Source organism: Ceratotherium simum, chromosome 24 (assembly GCF_057802395.1).
Source record: "Ceratotherium simum simum isolate JZ-2026a chromosome 24, ASM5780239v1, whole genome shotgun sequence".
Classification (NCBI taxonomy): Eukaryota; Metazoa; Chordata; class Mammalia; order Perissodactyla; family Rhinocerotidae; genus Ceratotherium; species Ceratotherium simum.
This window is the reverse complement of record NC_141923.1, coordinates 2,150,738-2,172,069: the sequence shown is the minus strand read 5'-3', so window position 1 is coordinate 2,172,069 and position 21,332 is coordinate 2,150,738. Positions and strand designations below refer to the sequence as shown.

The 21,332-nt window shown below is 62.7% G+C and overlaps 1 protein-coding gene across 2 annotated transcripts; it reads left to right on the top strand.

Moving 5' to 3' along the window:
• Nucleotides 1-2,109: 2,109 nt before the first annotated feature.
• ADSS1 (adenylosuccinate synthase 1) lies at nucleotides 2,110-21,232 on the top strand. 2 transcript variants are annotated; one of them, XM_004434310.3, is made up of 13 exons: nucleotides 2,110-2,367; nucleotides 8,996-9,098; nucleotides 11,918-11,980; nucleotides 12,863-12,913; nucleotides 13,241-13,307; nucleotides 14,376-14,483; nucleotides 14,584-14,665; nucleotides 16,039-16,165; nucleotides 16,716-16,870; nucleotides 17,739-17,863; nucleotides 19,250-19,347; nucleotides 20,600-20,749; nucleotides 20,824-21,232. In XM_004434310.3, exons 1-13 carry the CDS (start codon nucleotides 2,110-2,112, stop codon nucleotides 20,874-20,876), a joined length of 1,440 nt encoding a protein of 479 aa, XP_004434367.2. In that variant the 3' UTR covers nucleotides 20,877-21,232. The 2 variants fall into 2 exon arrangements, with proteins under 2 accessions (XP_004434367.2, XP_087303958.1); XM_087447832.1 differs by lacking the exon at nucleotides 20,824-21,232 and having other exon boundaries at nucleotides 2,172-2,367; nucleotides 19,773-20,724.
• Nucleotides 21,233-21,332: the final 100 nt, after the last annotated feature.

Here is a 21,332-nt window from a genome sequence, read left to right as displayed (position 1 = left end):
AGCCCCAGAGAGTGGAAACCCCAGGTGGCCCAACCCACCCGCTCCCCTGAGGGCTTCCCCGAGGTCATACAGAGGGCCCCGCAACTTGGTGACTTGTACTGTCACTGCCCTGGTGACAGGCCCACTGTGCACAGGGCCACTGCAACACCAGGGGGGGTGTTCTAATTCGGGCTGGGTGTGTTACTGGCAGGGCCCCAGCTGTTGGGCCTGGACAGGGCTGTTTATAGAAAAGCCTGACTCCCCCAGGCCTGCTGGCTATTTATAGACCCGGGCCTGGGGGAGTTAGTGCCTTGGCCAGCATTTGGCCCTGCAGAGCCCGGCTAAATCCCCATGGTGTCCTCCTGGCCCCCCTGTGCCCCCACCTCACACCTGCGGGCCCAGAGCCCCGGGTTTTCCCCAGGAAAGGCTCAGAGCCAGCGCCCCTCCCTCGGGCCTTCAACACCGCCCCAGTGGTGGACAGGGGGAAGCACCCCCTCATCTGACCTGACTCCAGCACATTCCTCTCCATGGCTCCTGGTGGGCATTCCAGAGACTCAACTTCTTTCATCTGGAACCAAGCAAACAAAGAAACCTCCTGTAACCCTCTGGACCCCTCCCACTACAGTCTCTACTTTTCCTCCCCTACACAGCCAGCTGCTGTGCCCCAAATTCCCTCCCACCCCCCTCACTCCCTGAAACCCACAGGATCCCTGGCCACAGCCCCCTCCTGGTTGCCAGCTCGAGTATGCGCCATCCTCAGCCTGCGCAGCCTTCGGTGGCATTCAGAGCCTCGAGTCGGCCCTCCTGCCCCTGCTCCAGCCACTTCCCAGGGGCTGGTGGCGGGGGGTCTCCTCACTCCCCCCCACCCCCGCTGGCTGTCACCCCCCACACTTCCCAGCTGAGGATGTTAGTTTACATGTGACACCTGCATCTCCTTCCTAGGAACAATGATGGACAACTCAAGATGTCCCCTCACTGCTGGTAACGCACATTGTGGCATTTACCCCACAACAGTACTGACATTGATGTCCCCGTGTGAGAGAAGAGGGACTGGGACACAGTGGGGCCAAGTGACCAGGCCAGGACAGAGCCAGGGCTCCCATCGGTGGGGGCCAGGGCCAGGAGGGAGATGGGAGAGGGAGAGAGTCCAAGGGGATGGATGGGCTAGTGCAGTCCTCTGCTGCCGCTTGAATCGTTAACTCTCCATGAGTGACCTTTGGGTGACAAGCCCTCCTGCCCCCAGGGGCCCATCTCTGGCCCCTTATCCCCTAGCCCCTTATGGGGCTAGCCACGCCCAAGCCCAGTCCATTGAAGGCGGGGGAGGCAGTGTACCCAGCTGAAACACAGGAGCCCAGCAGACGGACCATCGTGCACCCTCTTGGCACCTGTCCCTCCACAGCCTGGTGTGGGGCTTCTTGAAGACCTTGGTCCTGTCCCGCTGGTGAGCATCCCTGGCTGCTCCCCTGCCGGGCCAGGTGACCTGACAACACCGGTCGCTTCTCCCCGGACTCAGGACCCAGGGGACCGAGGGCATCCCGGATCCTGGATGGAGCCCGCTTGCTGGTACCGGCAGTTCTAGGCTCCACAGCGTGCCCTGTGCCCGACACCGGGCCCCTGCACATGTGGGAGGCTGGGGGGGCGGGGGGCGGTGCGGAGAGACACGACACGCTGTACTCTCCGCGGCCACCAGAGGGCGCGCACGCCCGTCCAGGTGGCGGGGCTTCACCGCCGGGCAGGTGCGCACCCCGAGCGTGCGGACCCTCCAGGTGGGGTGCAGAGACGCAGCTCCCCTTTTGCAAACTGCACTCTCGCCCTGGAGGGGACCCCCTGCAGTTTCTGGAACCCCGAGGTCGTGGGCCAGGCGGGGCCCGGGCAGGGTGGGTGCGAAGCGCCCAGGCCCTGCTTCGGGGCGGCGAGTGGAATGCCCCCCATTAGCATTCGCGAGACGCCCCCGGCCAGGCCCGCGCGGAGGCTCCCTGGAGCGCGCCCCCCAGAAGTGCCCGCAGCCCAATTCGGCTCCCAGGTGGCGGCGGGGGGCGGGAACCCGGCGCCCAAAGGTCACTCAGGCGCGTCACGGCGCCCGCCGGGCCCGCCCCCGTCCCGCCCCCCGCCCCGGCCCGGCTCCTTTTAATGGCGCGGGCGCGCGGGCCGCGGCGGGGTCTCAGGCGGCCCGGCGCAGCGGACGAGCGAGCCAGCATGTCGGGGACCCGAGCCTCTAACGACCGGCCCCCCGGCACGGGCGGCGTCAAGCGGGGGCGGCTGCAGCAGGAGGCGGCGGCGACGGGCTCCCGGGTGACCGTGGTGCTGGGCGCACAGTGGGGGGACGAGGGCAAAGGCAAGGTGGTGGACTTGCTGGCCACGGACGCCGACATCATCAGCCGCTGCCAGGTGCGGGCCGGGGCGCCGGGTCCCTCCCCTCCCCTGCACCCAGAGGGACCCTGTTCTCCCTGCTCTCCCGCATCCCGACCCAGACGCGCATCTTGGACTCCTTCCTTGCCGGGGACACCCTTCCCAGGGGCCACCCCACCCACTCACCACGCATGCACCACCCACTCACGCAACCCCCTGCCACTCAGACGCACAGACACTTCCCTCGCGGCACCTGACACCCCTCGCCCACTCTCTCCCCCGGGGACCCGCCTTCCCCACCCAGCCCCACCCCCCAGGGCAGTGGGCCAGCGCAGAGCTATAAATACAAGTAGCTGAGTTGGGGACACCGGATCCTCATGGGGGGGAGTGTGCCATGGCTGTGACGCTGACCCTGCAGTGTGGGGGGTGGGGGGGAACCACCCAGACACCACCCCTTCCTCATTCTGTTTGAGTCTGAGATGGGCTGGCTGACTCCACACAGGGGTCAGAGCACGCTGAGGGGGGCCAGAGGGGTGAGGAGCAAGGCCTCTGGGAGAGGGGTGACCCAGGGGAGTCAGCCAAGGGGAGGCAGAGGCGAGGGCAGGACAGTGGGCCAGGACCTGAAGGAAGGCAGGGCAGGAGGGTCCTGGCCAGACTCGGGGAGAGGGAGGAGCCACAGACTTCTGGCCAGGGTGACCCAGTGGCTGGCAGTGCTACCAAGGAGGCCAGACACAGACTTTGTCCCCTGAGGGCCCAGGGCAGGGCCAGGTCTGTTCTGACCGACACTCCCTCAGGCCAGGGGCACCGAGCCACGCTTGCTGCTGTGGGCTGACACAGCTCGGGGTGCAAAGGGATCAGCTTTGGGGTGCACGCTTTGGCACTGCTGGGGTTTGGAGCCACGCCTGGGAATGCTGCCCAAAATGGGGAAAGGGCATCCGTGAGCCCCTTCTCCCAGGTTCTGTGGCCTCATTCCTGAGCTGCGGCCAGGAGGGCTGGGGCTGGGTCACGTCCCGGAGAAGGGCATGGGCCCCAGGCGCTTGGCGCAGGGACCTGAGTCTCCACAGCTCTCTGGACCAGTCCTGCCCTATGCGGACAGCAAATTCCTGGAAGGTGCTTCCTGGGATCGCGGGAAGTCTCCCCGCCTCGCTGTGCCCTAAGCCTCAGTGAGCAAACCCTCTCCTCTCCCCTGAGAGCCTGCAGGTGCCAGAGGCGGCCCCCGAAGCCCTGCTGCGTAAGCAAGGGCCCTGGTCCCCCTGTAGCTGGGCGTGTGGTCAGGAGGCTGCCGCTCTCCGCTCCCAGCACAGGGCGTCTGCTTCTCGGCCTGTCTGCTGCAGTGATGCCCAGGGCCTTCCGGTTAACCTGCTGGCCCTGGTCAGCCTCGCACGCCCATCTGTGGCCCGTCTTCCCTCCTGAAGTGTCCAGAGGACTTTGCAGTTACCCTTGATAGCCCTTATCTTAAAGCTGCCAGGCTCTCCTTCCAGCTGTGGAAATGGTTCTGGAACGGGGCCCTCCCTGCTCTGCCACCTGGGTCAGCAGGCCAGGCCCTGCCCACTCCCATCACTCAGGGGACCCCTCTGTGCTCTCTGTGCACGGCTCTTCAGACCGTGAGCTCTGCCCACCCCTCCTAGGAGTCCCCGCATCTCCGCTGGGCTCCCTCCTTCTGTGTCTACCTAGTATCATTCCTGCTGCTTGACCCCCCACCCAGATAGGAGCCTCAGGACCGCTCACCTGGACTGGCCGTCGTGACCTCTTCTCTCGTGCTGCCCCCTGTCCCCGCCTGGAGTCGGCCCCAGGCTGGGAGGCAGCCCTTCACTCCCCTTGCCCAGGATGGCCAAGGCGCATGCCTGTCAGGATTTACAACTCCCCCCATCCAACTGCAGTGCACCGGCCCTGGGCTCCGGGTGCCCACCACTCTGAGCCAAGGGTGCGAGGGTGGATTTCTCTTGCTTTCCACCATGAGCTCGCATGCCACCACCCCGTCTAGCCAGGGCCCTGTCCAGCCAGGGTCGCCCCCTGGGAAGGGCCAGCTGGCCTCGAGCTGCTGGTGGAGAGCTGTGGCGATGTACGCGGTGGTCTCGCTCATTGAGGGGCCTTGTCCTGTGGCTTGTCGCTGCTCTGGGACCTCCCTCCACAGGGGTATCGGGAAACGCCCTGCTGTGGACCCCAGGCCGGTCCAGGGGCCTCCCGGGGGGCGAGGGGCAGCTACCTTAGGCGGGAAATGCCAAGTGTTGCTTCCAGAAGCAGCCTCCCTTCCACATCCTAACCCTCTGATGGCTCTGGTCACACAGCGGTGGCTCCACGGGGAGGCCTCCCCAGGGCTACACAGCCCCTCGTGGCCATGAGGACGTCTGCCCTGGGCTGGTAAGACCTGTGTACCACCTGAGGCCCCTGGCCCCTCCCTCCCAGGCCCCGCCCCAGTGCCTCATGGGCGGAGAGCAACTGTGTTTGGGTTTGAATGAATGAATGAATGAATGATAGGAGCCTGCCAGCAGATACCAAAAGGAGGTGAAGCACTGCATGTGTGGGTGAACTTTGGGGTTTCACCCAGATAGGTGAGTCACAAGTGTGTCCCCGCCCTGAGAGCAGGGCCCTCGCTGCGTCTGTGCGTGATCCTAATAAAACCGAGGCTGCCACCAAGAGGCCTCCTCCCCCACCAGGCCACAGCACAGGCCCAGGAGCGCTTCCCCCGCTCCGAATTCACCTCTCTGCTCCCTCTGTCCACTGTCAGGCACACGGACCAGGGCTGGGGATGGACCCAGGGAGGGAAGAGCTGGTCCCTCTCCCCGGTGAGCTGAACTGGGGAGGCAGGCAGGCTGTGTGCTCTGGGGGAGATGCCGCAACAACCCAGGAGCATGGGGGCATGGAGCTGCCAGAGAAACAAAGTCAGGGAGAGGGGCCTGGAGCTCGGAGGCCTGGGGCCCTGCCAAAGAGATAACTCCCCTCGGCCCCCCAGTGCCTCCGATGGTGGGGAGGGGAGCTGGGGGGTCAGAGGGGCTGTGTCGCAGGGGATAAAGGCCAGGCCAGTGCCTCCCTGAGAACCCGGGGCCAAAGGAGCCGTCCAGAGCAGCGTGGAGACTGAGTGGTGGAGGTCAGAGAAAGAATGCAGGGGGTAGTAGTTGAGTGGGTGGTGAGGGGGTGGGACCCTGGCAGGTCAGAGGTCAGCGGAAGACCTACCAAGCAGATGGTGAGGTACATAGGCGAGGGCTGGTGAAAGGGGGAGCAGAAATGAGCAGCTGCAGGAGAGCGAGGCTGGGGACACGCATGGGGACAAGGCTCACAGAACATGCTCCATCAGGGGAGCCCCGTGGAGCCCTGTCAGAGTCACAAGTGGAGGCTAGGAGGGCGTGATAAAACCTCTGGTGTGCAGAGGCCCCTGCAGATGTGGCAGAGCAGGCTGGGCTGGGGGTGGCGGGGGTCGTCAGCATCCCTAGGGGGCTCAGAGCTGTGCCTGACCCATCAGAGGCTCCCTCAGAGGGGAGAACCTGGAGGCGGGCAGAGCCCCAAGGGGATGACACAAGGCCTGCCTCTGTGCCCAGCTCCCAGCCTGACTTGGCCCATCCCCCAGGGGCGCGGAGGTATGGTCAGGCCAGCTCGGCGAGGTGGCGAGCTGGCGAGCTGGCGAGCAGACAGCAGACGAGCAGAGGAGCAGACGGTGAAACTGAGCCCAGGAATCCTCCCCCTCCCCAAGCAGCCCCAGGGTCCAGGACCACCCTCCCTCACTCTCACAGGGCACCAGGCTCAGAGCCCCCAGAACCTGCCCACCTGAGACCCGAAGGCTGAGAGCAGAGGCCCCGAGGGGCAGCCAGGCTGGCCGGGGACAGGCATTGTCCCCCACGCTCCCATGGGGACCCTGGACAAGCTCCCCCTCCAAGTGGCCTTCCAAACCAGGCCGCGGCCCCGCGCAGACCGCGGGCAGAGCTGCAGGTCTAAGGAGGGCAGCTGGGGTGCTCCTGCCCCGATCTCACCACTTGCCCACGTGCGCCTGGGGGAGGACACGGGGTCTCTGGGATGGTCACGCTGGAGCTCTGCACAGCGGCTTGGAGGTGTGCCCTGCACAGCAGCAGGCCCTGGGCTTGGCCTCCGGGGCTGGCTCCTGACGCCCGGGGCCTGCAGCTGAGTGGTCATCTGATGCCCACTGGCCCACACCGCTGCCCCTGTTCCCAGGCGCCTGTGTTTACCCCCAACAATGGGGGGTGTGCTGGGTGGTGCTCCTCGTCTATGTGTATGTCCTCGGCCAGCTGACAATGGCACTAGGCCCTTGGAGAGCAGGGGGCGGGAGGCGGGTGTCTGGGCTCATCTGGGCTCATCTGGCCTCCGGCCGTGCAGGCAGACAGGACATGGCCCTGGGGGGATGTCTGACACATGGAAGAGAGCATCTGCGTGGAGGCAGTTGGGCTGCCATCCAGTCTGGCCTGGGCTCTGCTGCAGACTCCCTTCTCCCAGGACCTCAGTTTCCCCCTCTGTCATGGACCACGCCCCCGTGGGGAGCAAATGTGGTTGTGGATGTGAGCGTGCACAGAGAACCTTGCGGGGGGACTAACTCCCAGGCAAGGGTGGAGCAAGGACGAGGTGTCTGGGAGGGCCATGACCCCAAACCCGGCGCCCTTCAGTCATGCGTGGGCCTCTCTGAATTCCCAGCTATGCCATCCCGCCGCATCCATCCGATGGGCTGATCCCCCGGGCAGACTTGGGGTCTGCGGGAAGCGCCAGGGCGACCCTGACGTTCAGGGCTGAGCCTGTGCCCTCTACTGCCCCTCCTCCCCACACCTCGTCAGATCAGCTCCCTTCCCTCTCGAAGCCCCTCTGGAGTCCCTTCCCATGTTGGGGGCACCCCTCCTTGGCTCCCAGGACCCCGTGCCTTTGTCCTTCCCGCTTCCCACATGATTTGCTCAGAGCCTGCGATCAGTTCCCACAGCCAAACGCTTGGAGGTCCCAGGGCCTGCTGGCCCCCGCTGGCTGCCGGGTGCCTGAGAGGGCAGGCCCGCCTTCCGGGGACAGTGGAGCTGTGGGCCACGGCACAGTCGTGCCGCAGGGCCCAGGACACACACCTGGACCGCAGTGACCCAGGAGTCTGTTAGAGACGGCAGACCTGCCTCAGAGTCCTCCAGCTGACCTCCAGCTGACCCTGTGTCAGAGACGCGGGGAGCAGACCCAGACAGACCCACACATGCACTCTACACCAGAAGGCTTGGGGTCTGGGGACCTTGTGGAACTGGTTTCTAGCAGGGCCGTGTGTGGGACAGCTGGTGCAGATCGCAGGGCTGAGCCGGTGTGAGGGGCTCACAGGAGAGGTCAGGGGATGTATCAGGGCTCCAGCACCACCTCTTAATTTACCCATGCGTGAAGTGGGGTCCAGGAGGGAGAGGCTGTTCCTCTCTGTCCCCGGCACACTCTTCCCACCCCACGGGCTGGGAGACTTGTGAATCTCGTCCAGACGCAGCAGCGTGAGGAACAGGTGCTCCTGCGGGAGGGGAGGTGGAGCAGGAGGCTGCCGTCAATCAGTCTGCTTGGGGCGGGGCAAGGAGAGGGGGCATGGGGGCCCCATCAACCCCGCTGCAAGGTAGGAGGACCATGGGGTGTGGCAGGGAGGGGACCCCAGTGTGGAGAGGCCCCACAGATAAGCTGTGTCTGCAGGAGATTCAGGCAGCAAGGTGGGGCTGGGCTGGGCTCCAGGGTCCTGGGGACAGGGCTAGTGCAGGGGGCGGGGCAGGTGGGCACCAGCCAGAATGTGTCCTCTCTCTGGGCCCTGGGTGCTCAGGACCCAGGAGAGTCAGGGACTCCCCGCCTGGGGGAGCACAGTGCCCTCTAGTGGCGGGAACTGGGGCTGGAGGCCCGGCATCCTTCCTGTGGTGGGACCTTCCTGGAGCTCCCCCACCCCCCCAGCGGGGCTTGCTGCACCCCGAAGCCTGCCTCAGCCCAAGGTCAGCAGAAGTTCCAGAAAAAGTGAGCCTGTCTCCTGAGTGTCCCCAGAACAGGGCTGGCCTCAGAATAGTTTTTTCGTTTTTATTCTTAGATAGGAGGCGCAGGCCCAAAGGGAGGGGTCCCGGCTGGGGGGTGAGGGGCGCTGGCCCTGCTGGCCGGTGATGGCATCTGTTCCCGTCACCCGGCCCCAGAGGCGTGGTGCTGCCTGGCCCACCCTCTGCCACCACGGAGCTCGGACTGTGTGGAACGTGGCAGCTTGGGCGGTGGGTGCCTGAGTTTGTGCTTTCCGGAAGGGCGGGCCCCTCATTCCTGCATCAGAGGGGCTCATGGGCGGGGCTGGGCTCTGAGCATGTCTGCGGCTTCAGGACCTGTGCTGAGCCAGCCTCCTTGGGGCATCAGCACATGCCCTGAGACACTCCCGGATGTTGGGACCAGCCTGGGCCAGACCCCTCTGACCCAGTCCACCGGCCGGGCCCCTGCACCCCCTCCAAGGAGCAGGGCACTAACCCAGCATGGCCCAGATGCACATCAGAGCCGACCACTGGACTAGATTCCCCAAGTCCAAGCGTGGACAGCGTCTCAAGTGCCCTGGGGGACAGAACCGCTGCCCTGGGCAGCCCAGAGGCGGCTCCTGAGTGCCTACCTTTAGAGCTGGCCCGGAGTGAGGCTGGGCGCCCAACAGGCCCTCCCAGGGTGTGTCCAAGTCCCTGGGCTCCTGGATGCTCAGCCGGGTTTCTGTTCCCAGGGGGGCAACAACGCTGGCCACACCGTGGTGGTGGACGGCAAGGAGTACGACTTCCACCTGCTGCCCAGCGGCATCATCAACACCAAGGCTGTGTCCTTCATCGGTGAGTGCCCCGCCGCCCGGCCCCAGGACCAGCCGCAGACGCCTAGATCCCGAGTGTATGAGCCAGCAAGGCCCGGGACGTCATCTGGCCCAGGGGTCCAATGCGGGGCTGGACACAGCAGGAGAGCTGGCTGGACCTTGGCCCACCTGCCCCTGGCCAGATGCTTGCACAGGGATGACCTGCTCGGCTGGGGCCTCAGCCCTGGCTGGGGGATTCAAGGCCTCAGCTCCTGTGCAGGAGCCTTTGCAGAGGGGTCTGATCTGGGAGCCTGTCCTCAGAGCCCAGGATGCCTGCCCAGCCTGGGCCGAGGGAGAGAGAGTGCAGGAGGCTCAGCTGAACTCTCAGACCTCGAGAGTGTGTGTGCGAGCCTGTATGGACGTGTGTGAGTGAGTGCATTGTGCAGGGGGCTGTGTATACATGTGTGAGTGTGTACACAAGTGTGAGCACGTGAGTGTGCTTCATGAGTGCATTGCGTGGGTGGCTGAGTGTATGCATATAGGTCTGTATGCATGTGTGCATGCATGTGAGTGTGTGTGTGCACGTGTGCGGGCGAGTGTGTGTGTATGTAGGCATTGTGTGAGTGTGCGTGTGAAGCTGAGCCTGTGTGGTGAAGCTGTGCTTTTCCTGGCCCCTGCGCAGGCTGGCTTCCCGACAGGCCTCCCTCACCCCTGCCTGAGGCCCGTGCTGTAGAGGGACTGCCTCACTCCTCTGCCCCCCAGCCCCTCCCCGTGGCCCTCACTGCAGCCACCCTTGCTCTCTCTCTCTGTCTCTGTCTCTGTCCTTCTCTCTCTCTCTGTCTCTCTCTCTGCCTGTCTCTGTCTTTCTCTCTCTGTCTTTCTCTCTCTTTCTGTCTCTGCCTCTCTCTGTCTTTCTCTTTCTGTCTCTCTCTGTCTCTCTCTCTGGGTCACAAGGCCTGACTGCCCGTCGTGGCGTCAGGTCGTGGCTCCCTTGCTCAGGAGCTTTTCCTGGTCCCCTCAGCAAGGCCAGGCCTGGGGACGCCCTCTCAGAGGTTCCAGCACTTCTCCTCCCGGCCCTTTCCACGACTTAGCAAGATCACACTGTGACTTATCTGTGCCCACCCCTCCCTGGTCTAGAAGCGGAGGCCGCAGCTGCAGGGGTGTGCCCGGTGATGGCACAGGGTCTGGCCCGCTCCATATACGCACAGGAAGGAGAATGTCAGCGGAGGGCCGAGGTGACTGTGTGCGGTCAAGCTGAGCAGGAGTGGGGCGCCGAGGGCCTTCTTCACGGGGTGCAGACCCGGGCCCCAGCCGTGGGTGAGGACAGTGGAGCAACAACCCCAGGTCACACTGGGGGCCCCAGCCTGCACCCCCGGCCCGGAGCCCAGCGGGGCAGGTCTCTGCTGCAGGAAGCCTTCTCCAGCAGCAGCCTGTCAGCAGGGCCTTGGGCCCCACCTGGCGGGAAGTGAGGCCAAGGAGGCACCGCTTGCCCGGGAGGGCACTCTGCCCAGTCTCCAAGGAGCTGGGGAGAGGTCAGGGCCAGAGCCCAAGCTGGGCGGTCCCCAGGGAGCATCAGCAGAGGGTCGGCTCAGCGGTCAGTGAGGCCAGACAACACCGAGGAATGCAACGAGCAAGGGCGGAACGTGCCGGAGCGCACGCAGCTCCCTCAGCTTGGGACACACCCCAGGCCCCTGCCACGTGGTCATTTCAGGACGCTGTGGCATTTAGGTGACCTTTTGTGCTCGGTGTGGCTTCCATAGTCCCTGAGTCACTCCCAACTGGACCGATGTACCGTCTCCCTGGGCCGAGCCTGTGCCTCCGCCAGTCCCGGCCAGGACGCATAGGAGCAGGGCTCCTTCCAGGTGGGCAGCAGGTGGGCCGGCCCAGCTGCTTTTGGTCTTAGAGGAGGGGCCCAGCATCCAGCTCTAGCCTGGACCCTCACTAACGTGCCATGGGGCCGTGGGCCAGTCTGCCGTGCAGAATGTCTGCGCGGACCCCACTTCAGCTTTATGTGGAGGGGACACTCGGCTCCCCGGAGGCCTACTGGGTCCTGGGTTGCATTTCTCCACGCCTCCTGCTTTCCCATTTTCATGCCTTTTAAATAAAACGTAACAGCTTTATTGAGGTATAATCTATGTGCCCTGAAATTCACCCATGACTGTGGAGCCATCACCACAATTCCACTCTAGAATATTGTCATCGCCCTGAAAACTCCCTCATGCCCATTTTCTGGTGGTCTCCCTCCCACTCAGCCCCAGCCACCGCCGAGCTGCTCTCCGACTCTGTAAATCCTTCATGCTGGCTTTTGTTTTGTTTGGGCCATGTCTTTTATGTGATAAAATACACATAACAAATTTACCATCTTAGCCATTTTTGAGTGTCCAGTTCAGTGGCATTAAGCACGTTCATATTGTTGTGCAACCATGAAGAACTTTTCATCTTGTCAAACTGAAACTCTGTCCCCATTAAACACTAACTCACCATCCCCTCCTCCAACCCCTGGCACCACCATCCTACTCTCTGTCTCTATGTATCTGGCGACTCTAGGGACCTCATGTGAGTGGAATCACGGTGTTTGGCCTTTTGTGTCTTGTTTATTTCACTCAGCATGATGTCCTCAAGGTTCATCCGTATTGACGCATGTTAGGCTTTCCTTCCTTTTTAAGGCTGAGTAATATTCCATAGTATGAATGGACCACGTTTTCTTTATCCATGCATCCATCTGTGGACACTTGGGTTGCTTCCACGTCTTAGCTCTTGTGAATTACACTGCTATGACCATGGGGTGCAGATTTCACACTGTTTTAACCATAAGTCCCCAAGATCTGTGATACGATTCAGTCTCACGTCCGTGTGTTGCAGGCAATGGGGTGGTTGTCCACTTACCAGGCTTGTTTGAAGAAGCAGAAAAGAATGAGAAGAAAGGTAGGTCTGAGTCCCTGCAGACTCACCTGTCCCAGACATGTGACTGCTCGTAGCGGCCGTGTTGGCCAGCGCCTCGCTGTGCGGTTTCTCCAGAGGGTGGGCGGGCAGGCGGGCAGACGGGGGCAGCTTCCACGCTGGGCCCTGCCCCACCACCCACTGGCTCTGCCTGAGCAGAGAGACGGCTCATGGCTCAGAAAGCAGAGAGCGGGGCAGCCCAGGGGCCCCAAACTCTGGCTGCAGGCCACGGCCTCGGTGTCTCAGGGACGATTTCATGACACGAGGGACAGGTGGCACCTTGGAAATGCAGATTCAGGAAGGGGCCCCAGGACCTGGAATTTGACAGAGCTCCCCAGGGCACCCTGATGTCCAGCTAGGATTGGGGACCATTGGGCCGACTGTGCCTGCAGGGAAGGATGTGGTTCCTGGGGCTCCTTGGGGGCAGGAAGCAGGCAGGCAGTGACCGAGGCCACCGGCCAGGGCGTCCGGGCAAGTCGGACCCTGTGAAGGTTGTCGAGAGGCAGGTTGGCGATGCAGCAGCCCTGAGACCCCGAGAGGGTCCGTGGAGGAAACAGAGCCTTGGCCTCAGGGCTCAAGTTCAGGGCAGGCACAAAAAGAGCGAGTGGGAACCTGAGCCTGGGACTTGGGCCCCAGGAGGTGCCAGGACAGAGGGCCTGCAAGGAGATGGGCCAGCCCACGGGATGTGCGTGGGCGTCCCCTGGGGGTGAGGGTCTGGGACCCCAGCCGAGGGAGAGGCCACAAGGGGTGGACCCGTCACTTGCCACGTGATAGGGGTGACTTTTGTGGCCTCTTGCCTGGTGGGAGCTGGGCGAGCTGGCCAGCCGCTCCCCTGTGAGTGCTGACCGCTGTGCTGTGTCCCCGCAGGTCTGAAGGACTGGGAGAAGAGGCTCGTCATCTCCGACCGAGCCCACCTCGGTAAGTTGCACACTTGAGGCTGGCGCAGGGCTCGACCCTCCCCCTGCCCCGTGAACGACTGACTCCCTCCATGGCCGCCGAGCCCACGCAACTCCTCGAGGGTGTCTCAGAGAGCTTCAAGGTGGGCACTGGGTGAGGCTCACTGTCCCCTTGGCAGACGGGAAGACAGGCCCAGGGGGATTCAGGGTCACAGTAAGTCGGTGAGGAGCAGAGGCCGATTCCAGCATGTCCCTTTTCAAAATGGACCACCCCTCCGGGAGGCCGGGCATGCATGGGTGGGGCCCTAACCCTCTGTCTGTTTCTGCCTGCGCTCCCGCCTGCCCGCAGTGTTTGATTTTCACCAGGCTGTTGATGGGCTGCAGGAGGTGCAGCGGCAGGCCCAGGAGGGGAAGAAGTGAGTGTCTCGAGGATCCGGCAGCTGGTGACCTGGGGGTGGATCCGGTCCAGCGGGACGAGGGTGGGGAACATGGATCCACACGAAGCCCCATGAGAACAGCGCCCGTCGGTTCACCCCAGGGCCTCCCCAGTCCCAAAGCCCCAACGAGCCCACCTCTCCCCGGGGTCACACCACGGCCACCCCCGAGGAGTGGACATGCCCTCCCGTCTGCGCCCTCGTGCCTGCTGGACCCCTGGGCCAGCCTTGGCCCCACATAGGCCACAGCTCCCACCAGGGCACCCAGCACCCGACGGTCGTTCATGTGTACTCCAAAGACAGTATCAGAACATGCCGGGACTGTGGTTCTCAAAGCCGGGACAGGGTGAAGCAGACGAGCGTCCTGCCTCGTGGAGTCACACACTCGCACATGCAACACACACGTGCATGCACTGACATGTGCACACACGCATGCACACATGCATGCCCTGCACGCATCCACACACTCGTACACAAGTACACACAGATGCTCACATGCAGACATGCACTCACACATGTGCACGCGCTCACACATGTGGCCTGGTCAGATGCAGGTGGCAGTACTCAGCATGCTGGTTCACTGAGGCTGGCCTGGGATGGGGCAGGCAGTGGGTACAGGATGGGCACAGCCGGCCCCCCATCCCAGGGAGGCAGCAGATACCAGGAGAAGCGTCCTCAGTGCCAGGCGAGAGGGAAGTCCAGGCAGATTGCAGACAGGACAGGGAGAGCACTGCGGGGCCCTGGGCCTGAGAGTGGAGGCGGGGGGCCCAGACCATCTGCCACCACCCCAGCCCCTGGATCCCTGAAAGCTGGCCGTCTGAGGAGTCTGGTCGGCTCTCCCAGACTCCCAGTGCTGCTGCTGCAAAGGCACCTTAGGTGCCACCAGCTCTACCCTTTACTGATGGGGTGGAAACTAAGGTCTAGGGGGCTGGCTAGGGACCCCGAGTTTCCAGGCTCCTCCCCAGGGTCCCAGCAGGCTGCCGGGCAGGGTCAGCAATGCCTAAGGCTTGTCACACCCCCCCGTGCTCACAACCGCTCCCCGTCTTTCAGCATTGGCACCACGAGGAAGGGGATCGGACCAGCCTACTCTTCCAAGGCGGCCCGCACGGGCCTCCGCGTCTGCGACCTCCTGTCAGACTTCGACGAATTTTCCACCAGGTGCCTGAGCCGTGTGCAGCCCAGGGGGAGACCGACTAGTGGGGAGGGCACTCGGGGATCCAGGCAGGGCAAGGGGTCACAGTCATTGTCGCTTCTGCAGATTCAAGAACCTGGCCCATCAGCACCAGTCCATGTTCCCCACCTTGGAAATAGACGTTGAGGGTCAACTCAAAAGGCTCAAGGTAGGGCAGGCGGTGTCGGGGGGTGGTGGCAGGGGGTGGTGTTGGGGAGCAGTGTGGTGGGAGTGGTGTTGGGGAGTAGGGGGATGGTGTCGGGGGCAAGGAAACAGGCAGGTCAACCCTACCAAGGTTTGACATCTTATCCGACGTTCATTGAACGCTCGTGGAGCGCACCCGTCATGGGGCATTATTCCGGGGTGGCTGGCCTTCTGGGGACCATGGGCCTCCTCTGTGAGCCCCTGGCCAGTGGAGGTCAGGGCAGTCCTCTCAGGAGGCTGGAGGGGCTCACCCGCTCGGCCTGGACCCTTGCTTCCTCTCTGGGGAAATTGCCCAGGACGTGCTGGGGAAGGAGGCCGATCTTGTCCTATCTGGGGCAGGAGGTAAAGGTGTCCCAGCTCCCTCTCAGAGGGGCAGAGTCGGGCAGGGGACAGGATGATGTCAGCAGTGCAAAGTCCTTCCGGAAATTTCCAAGGCTGGGAACCCAGCTCCTCCAGCTCTGGTCTGGGGCTGTAAATGAGGACAGGCTGGGCCAATACTGCCACAGGGGCAAGACAGCGGCTGGGGGAGCTCAGTGCACCCCCACACGAGGTGCATCAGAAGCACACAGATGCCTGTCCTCAAAAAGCAGGGTTTGGGGGCAGTGCCTCCTGCTGCCAAGGGACGTGGGTCAGTGTGCTCACCTTGGGAATCTCCCAGACACAGTCCCCGACGCATGTAGGGAACATCACTGGATTGTGAGAATCCGGCTCGTCCCCCCACGTTCAAATCAGATCAGCACCCAAAGTTTCACGTGAACTCATTCACACTGTCTCAGCTCGGGCTGCTATAATGAAGAACCACAGACTGGGAGGATTGAATATATGTGCTCATGGTCCTGGAGGCTGGAGGTCCGAGATCAGGGTGTGAGCAGGGCAGGTTTCTCCTGAGTCCTCTCTCCTGGGTGTGTAGACGCCATCTTCTCCTCGCGTCCTCACGTGGTCATCCCTCTGTGCGTGTCTGTGTCCTGATCCCTCTTCTTATAGGGACATCAGTCACACTGGATTCGAGCCCACCTTAATGTCCACGTTTTAACTTAATCACCTCTTTAAAGACCCTATTTCCCAATACAGTCACATTCTGAGGTCCCGGGGATAAGGGAGTCAACAGATGAAGCTGGGGGGGCGCAACTCAACCCATGACAGCCAGCGAGAGGCTGGTGCTGAGTCGCACAGACGAGACCCAGCCGGGGTCAGTGGTTGTTTCTGTCTTGGAACAGGTTTGCAGGCCAGGCCCCTCACTGGACAGGAATGTGCTGGAAGAGTGAGGCTGTGGGGTGGAGGCCGGGGCTGAGTGGATGTGGCCTGGCCCTGCCACAGCCTCATTCCTCCTTCGTGCAGGGCTTTGCTGAGCGGATCCGACCCATGGTCCGAGATGGCGTTTACTTTATGTACGAGGCACTCCACGGCCCCCCCAAGAAAATCCTCGTGGAAGGCGCCAACGCAGCCCTCCTCGACATCGACTTCGGTACGTCCCAGCCAGGCTGACCCAAGGAACCCTCCTTTTCCTGTCTGAGGGGGACCAGGCCGGCCGCTGACGGGGCGTGGCAGGGCCACCTTCCACGGCCACGCTGCTGTCCCTGCCCATGAGAATGATCAGGCTGCCCTGGGTTTTCCTAACTTCATCCGGGAGGGGAGAGGAGAGAGGGCTGAGCCGGACAGGAGAGAATGGGGACAAAAGAGCCTGGGCCTGGCCAGGGAGCCCGGCAGGGCTGGTCAGAGCCTGCACGTCCCCAGGACCAAGACACACCAGCACCGAGGCGGCCTGGTGCAGGCAGGGGAGGCACCCATCTTCTCCCTCCTGTCACCCCCGAGACTCGTACGTGAGCTGCAGCGGCCGGCACACAGCGCCCCGGGGCTGGCCACTCCCCCAGGATGATCTCTCAGACCGCTGGCCCTGGAGACCCCACCGAGGGCACGAACAGGGGGCTGCACCGCCCACTGCCCTCTGCTGAGAGGGACCCCTGGGCCAGGGTGATCTGCGGGGTGGCAGGCTTCCCCGACCTGCTGTCTTGCAGGGACCTACCCCTTTGTGACGTCCTCCAACTGCACCGTGGGCGGCGTGTGCACAGGCCTGGGCATCCCCCCGCAGAACGTGGGCGAAGTCTACGGCGTGGTGAAGGCCTACACCACACGCGTGGGCATCGGGGCCTTCCCCACCGAGCAGATCAACGTGAGTCTGCAGCCTGGGGGCCGTGTCGGGGCACGGAGGTGGGCGGGGCGCCCAATGGGGGGACGAGCAGTGGCGCCCAGGGCGCGCGGGGGTAACAAGGTGCTCCCCCAATGTCACACCACATGAGCTTATGCTGAGGATGTGCTGTGCACACACGCTTCCCCGGGGCATGCTGCAGGCGAGTGGGGCAACTCACAGTGGGATACAGCTTGGGGCCCCCGTCTGCTCAGGAAGGAATCCTCAGGATGCCACTGGCCTTCCTTCTCAGCCTGGCCTTGTGCCCTCACGGCCAGTGAGGACACGAGGCTCTGGTCTTGAGCAGGTGAGGGCCAGAGCGGGAAGGGAAGCATGCTGTATCCAGATGTATCCAGCAGCTTTAACAGGGCAGGGGGCTCAGGGATAGCGACTCCTGAGAAATAAACACACGCCCCCACCCCAAAGCTAAGCTACAAGACCAGATCTGCCTCACCTCTCTGCGCACGAGCAAGTGGTAAGGGGGGAGGCGAGTGAGGCTGTGCGCCCCCGACAAGGCCGAGTGTTGGGGAGGAGGCACTCAACACATGGAACACCAGCCCCGCCGTCAGCAAGGCCCCGCCAGGGGGAGACTCAGAGGGGGCATGTGGGCCAGGAACACGGGATGGGGGAAGCCAGGCATGAGGAGGGAATTCCTTAGGGGCTGCAGCCTCAAGCTTTCCCCTGAGCTGAGGGGGAAGGGGAGGAGGAGGGGGAAGGGGACGGGGGAAGGGGGGGGTACAGGGGCGATGGGTGGGGGGTGGGGAAGGGATGAGGTGGCCGAGGCAGAGGAATCCTCAAGCAGAGCTGGGCCAGGGCAGGCTCCCTTTCATGGACCTGCTCTGTTCTCACGCAGGAGATCGGAGACCTGCTACAGAGCCGCGGCCACGAGTGGGGGGTAACCACGGGCAGGAAGAGGCGCTGTGGCTGGTTGGACCTGATGATTCTGAGATACGCCCACATGCTCAACGGATTTACTGCGTAAGCAGCACGCTTGTTACCGCCTGGACACCCCGGTGCCCGTCCACACCAGGGACGTCCCTGCCTCCCCGACACCACGGGAGCAAGTGGAGCTGGGTATTGGGGCTCAGGGCCACAGAGTCTCCCTGTGTGGGTGTGTCACCCCATCTGGACCCTCTGCGTGGCAGGGCCACAATGGGGGTGATGTGGAGGCCCATCCAGGGCGTGTCAGAACTGACCCTGCCGTCTGCTCCTGAGTGCATGCGCAGGGAAGGCGACACGGTGAAGGCCAGAGGGTGTCTGGCACCTGTAGGAGGTTACAGCGGTTCATCTAGAGATGAGGAGAGGGCCGGCCGCGTGGCTTAGTGGTTAAGTGCGTGCACTCCGCTGATGGCGGCCCAGGTTCGGATCCCAGGCACGCACCAACACACCGCTTCTCCGGCCGTGCTGAGGCTGCGTCCCACATACAGCAACTAGAAGGATGTGCAGCTATGACATACAACTATCTACTGGGGCTTTGGGGGAAAAAATAAATATAGAGATGAAGAAAAAGCCCAGGACCTTGGTCCTCATGGACCCGACACTCTGCTGAGTGGGACCTGGCCTGGGCCTGGCTGAACCAGACTGTCAAGACGCCTGTCGGGTCTGTCAGTGTTCCGGGCTGGGCTGTGGGAGGGAGACACCGTCCCAACACAGCGTATGACCAAGTGCCTCTGCTCTCGGAGCGCTGAGATCCCAGACAGGGGCCCCCAGAGCCGCAAAGCAGGCTTCCCGCAGGGGGGCGCCCCAGCAAGCACCCCCAGGGTCAGGGGGGCAGCAGATGACATGCAGCCCTACGAGGTGCTGAGGGTCACGGCAAAGCACAGGCCGGGCGTCGCCACGCACACCGGCCACCATGGGCTCGGGGAGCACAGAGACCCCCCAGGAGGCCTCCAGGCCTTGCCCATGGAGGGCAGATCAAAGGAAAAGGGAAACGCGTCAGTAAAGCCCTATGCTCAGGGCCGGCTGCCAAAAGGCGACGCCGTTGTTGGCGCCAGTGGTCTCGACACAGTCGCCGGGTCTCCATGGGGCAGCCTGGGGCGGGCAGGACAGAGGAGCATGAACGTGCCACGGGCCATGAGGCTCACACGCTGGCCACTCACAAGTGCTAAGACCTGAACGCGGTCGTGACTGAGGGCAAGTGTGGCAGGAGCCACTGAAGGGTCCCGGGGGGCATTCGAGGTGAGGACAGCTTGCACAGGCAGAAGTCGTGGTCCTGGCCCGCCTGTCACTGCGTTTTTCTGAGACCACCTAATCTTTATTTTCTCTCTACTGTAAAGGGCGGAGGAGAGGCGAGGGGCGGAACCCAAAGGAAAGAGTGAGCAACTGCTCCAGCTTCCCCCTTTGTCTCTGCCGGTTTTTGGACAGGCTGGCCTTAACGAAGCTGGACATCCTGGATGCCCTGGACGAGATTCAAGTTGGCATCTCGTACAAGCTGAACGGGAAAAGGATCCCCTACTTCCCGGGTGCGTGCGTGAGGCGGCTTTTCTGTCCGCTGGACGGTTGACACGGGGATGGAGGGACCTGGGGTTTCTGGAGACGAGGGGAAAGGGTTTGCACGTTAAATATACTAAGAGTGCACGCTTGTCTCAAGACTCGCCCCACCTCGCAGGTTCACAACCCGAGGGGGAGGCCTGGCCGGGTCTCCGGGCGCTGCAGGCGCGTCCCATGGTTTGGGAGCTGCTCAGAGGGATGGGCCTGGGCTGACAGGAGGGAACCAGCTCTACAACCCCGGCACCCTGGGGACCCTCAGGCGCCTTGGCGTCAAGGCCCACCTCCTGGGAGCGCTGGAAGCCCGCCAGAGTTAGCAGATGTGGACTGCTCTGGAAAACGGAAGTCCCGTGCAAGTGTAAAAATGACACTTTACCTGAGAAAGCACACTTTCCGTTAGGCTGTTCAAGACCTGACTGAGGTTTCTGCTACCACACGTCCGTTCTTTTAAAAACTGTGACGGCGACGCTGTTCTCCTGGATTTCACAGTTACTGATGCATCTGGACCAGGCTCACGTTCTGACCCCACTCCCATGGGCGACTTCCTCCCCACAACCGTGGGGAGCTGCCCTCGCTCTCCTTCGAGCACACAAGTGTAGACCCACCAGCGCCACTTGGCTATGGGAGCCGCATGTGCCCTGTCGGCCAGTGTCCCCCAGCCCTGCTGACCCCTGACCTTTGAGAGGGCGCAGCAGGAGTGTGGCATGACCTCTGGGGGTCCAGGGCCCAGGGGAACATGCAAACTCGGAGCACACTGAGGCTCAACGCTTGCAGTGGACAGCGTTTTCCAGCATCTTCTCTCAATAAGGGGTGGTTGGCATCTGCTGTGAGCCTCGGAGTCCCAGCCAAGTGGAATCCCTGCCCTGGTGGGGGTGGGGGGATAGGTCCTTCAGGATCCCTGAACACTTCAGATCCTAGAGCCCCTTAGAATTTCCAGGCAGGGTCCTTAGGGGTCCTCAGCTGAGTCACCCGTGGATGTTCCAGCAGAGCACATAGTGAATCCCTGTGCAGGGTGGACGTGTCCCCCTGGTCTGGAAGGGGTACAGCCAGTGTCAGAGAATGGCTCCCCAACCCTGAGAAAACCAAGCAGGGCGACTTGCCTTCCTCACTGCTGAGCCCGCTCGGGCAAGCAGGCCCTGGGCTGGGGGTCCCAAGCCACCCAGTGTCTGCTCCAGGGATGGAGCGGACGTCTGCAAGACATTATCCCGCCCCTGTGTCTTCCCCCAGCTAACCAGGAGATACTGCAGAAGGTCGAGGTCGAATACGAGACACTGCCTGGGTGGAAAGCGGACACCACGGGCGCCAGGAAGTGGGAGGACCTCCCTCTGCAGGCCCAGAACTACATTCGGTTCGTGGAGAATCACGTCGGAGTGGCAGGTGAGTGCCCTGCGCACGGCCCACTGTCCCTCTCCTGGCCGTGCCCCAGTCTGAACGACCCTTTTCCCTTTCAGTGAAATGGGTTGGTGTTGGCAAATCCAGAGATTCGATGATCCAGCTGTTTTAGATAATGAAAGAGCTGAGCCCAGCAGGCAGCAGCAGGTCCCCATCCCAAAGAAACAGCCGCCATCGTGTTCCTCACCGGCAAAACCAACGCTGTAAACAAAGAAATATGAAAACTCTTTCCTGTGTTTTGTATTTCTCTTTAAGCCTTCAGCTCAACCCACTGATTTCTACAATGATTTGAAACATCTGGAAGCCAGCATTGTGTACATTTTTTAAAATCTTGCTATTTAAAATGAGCTGAAGTGCTTAACACAGAGACCTCTGAGGCACGTTTATTGTCACACGGCTGTGTGTCTGGTTGGAGCAGTTCAGTAATAAACCCATCCAGTAGCCACTGAGCTGTGTGGTCAGTGCGTGTTTTGTTCTGACGTCGTCATTTTGTTTTGACTTTTAAACACTAAACGGTGCCACTGATGCTTGAACAGCCGGATGACACATGTGTTCGGTGCCACAAAGC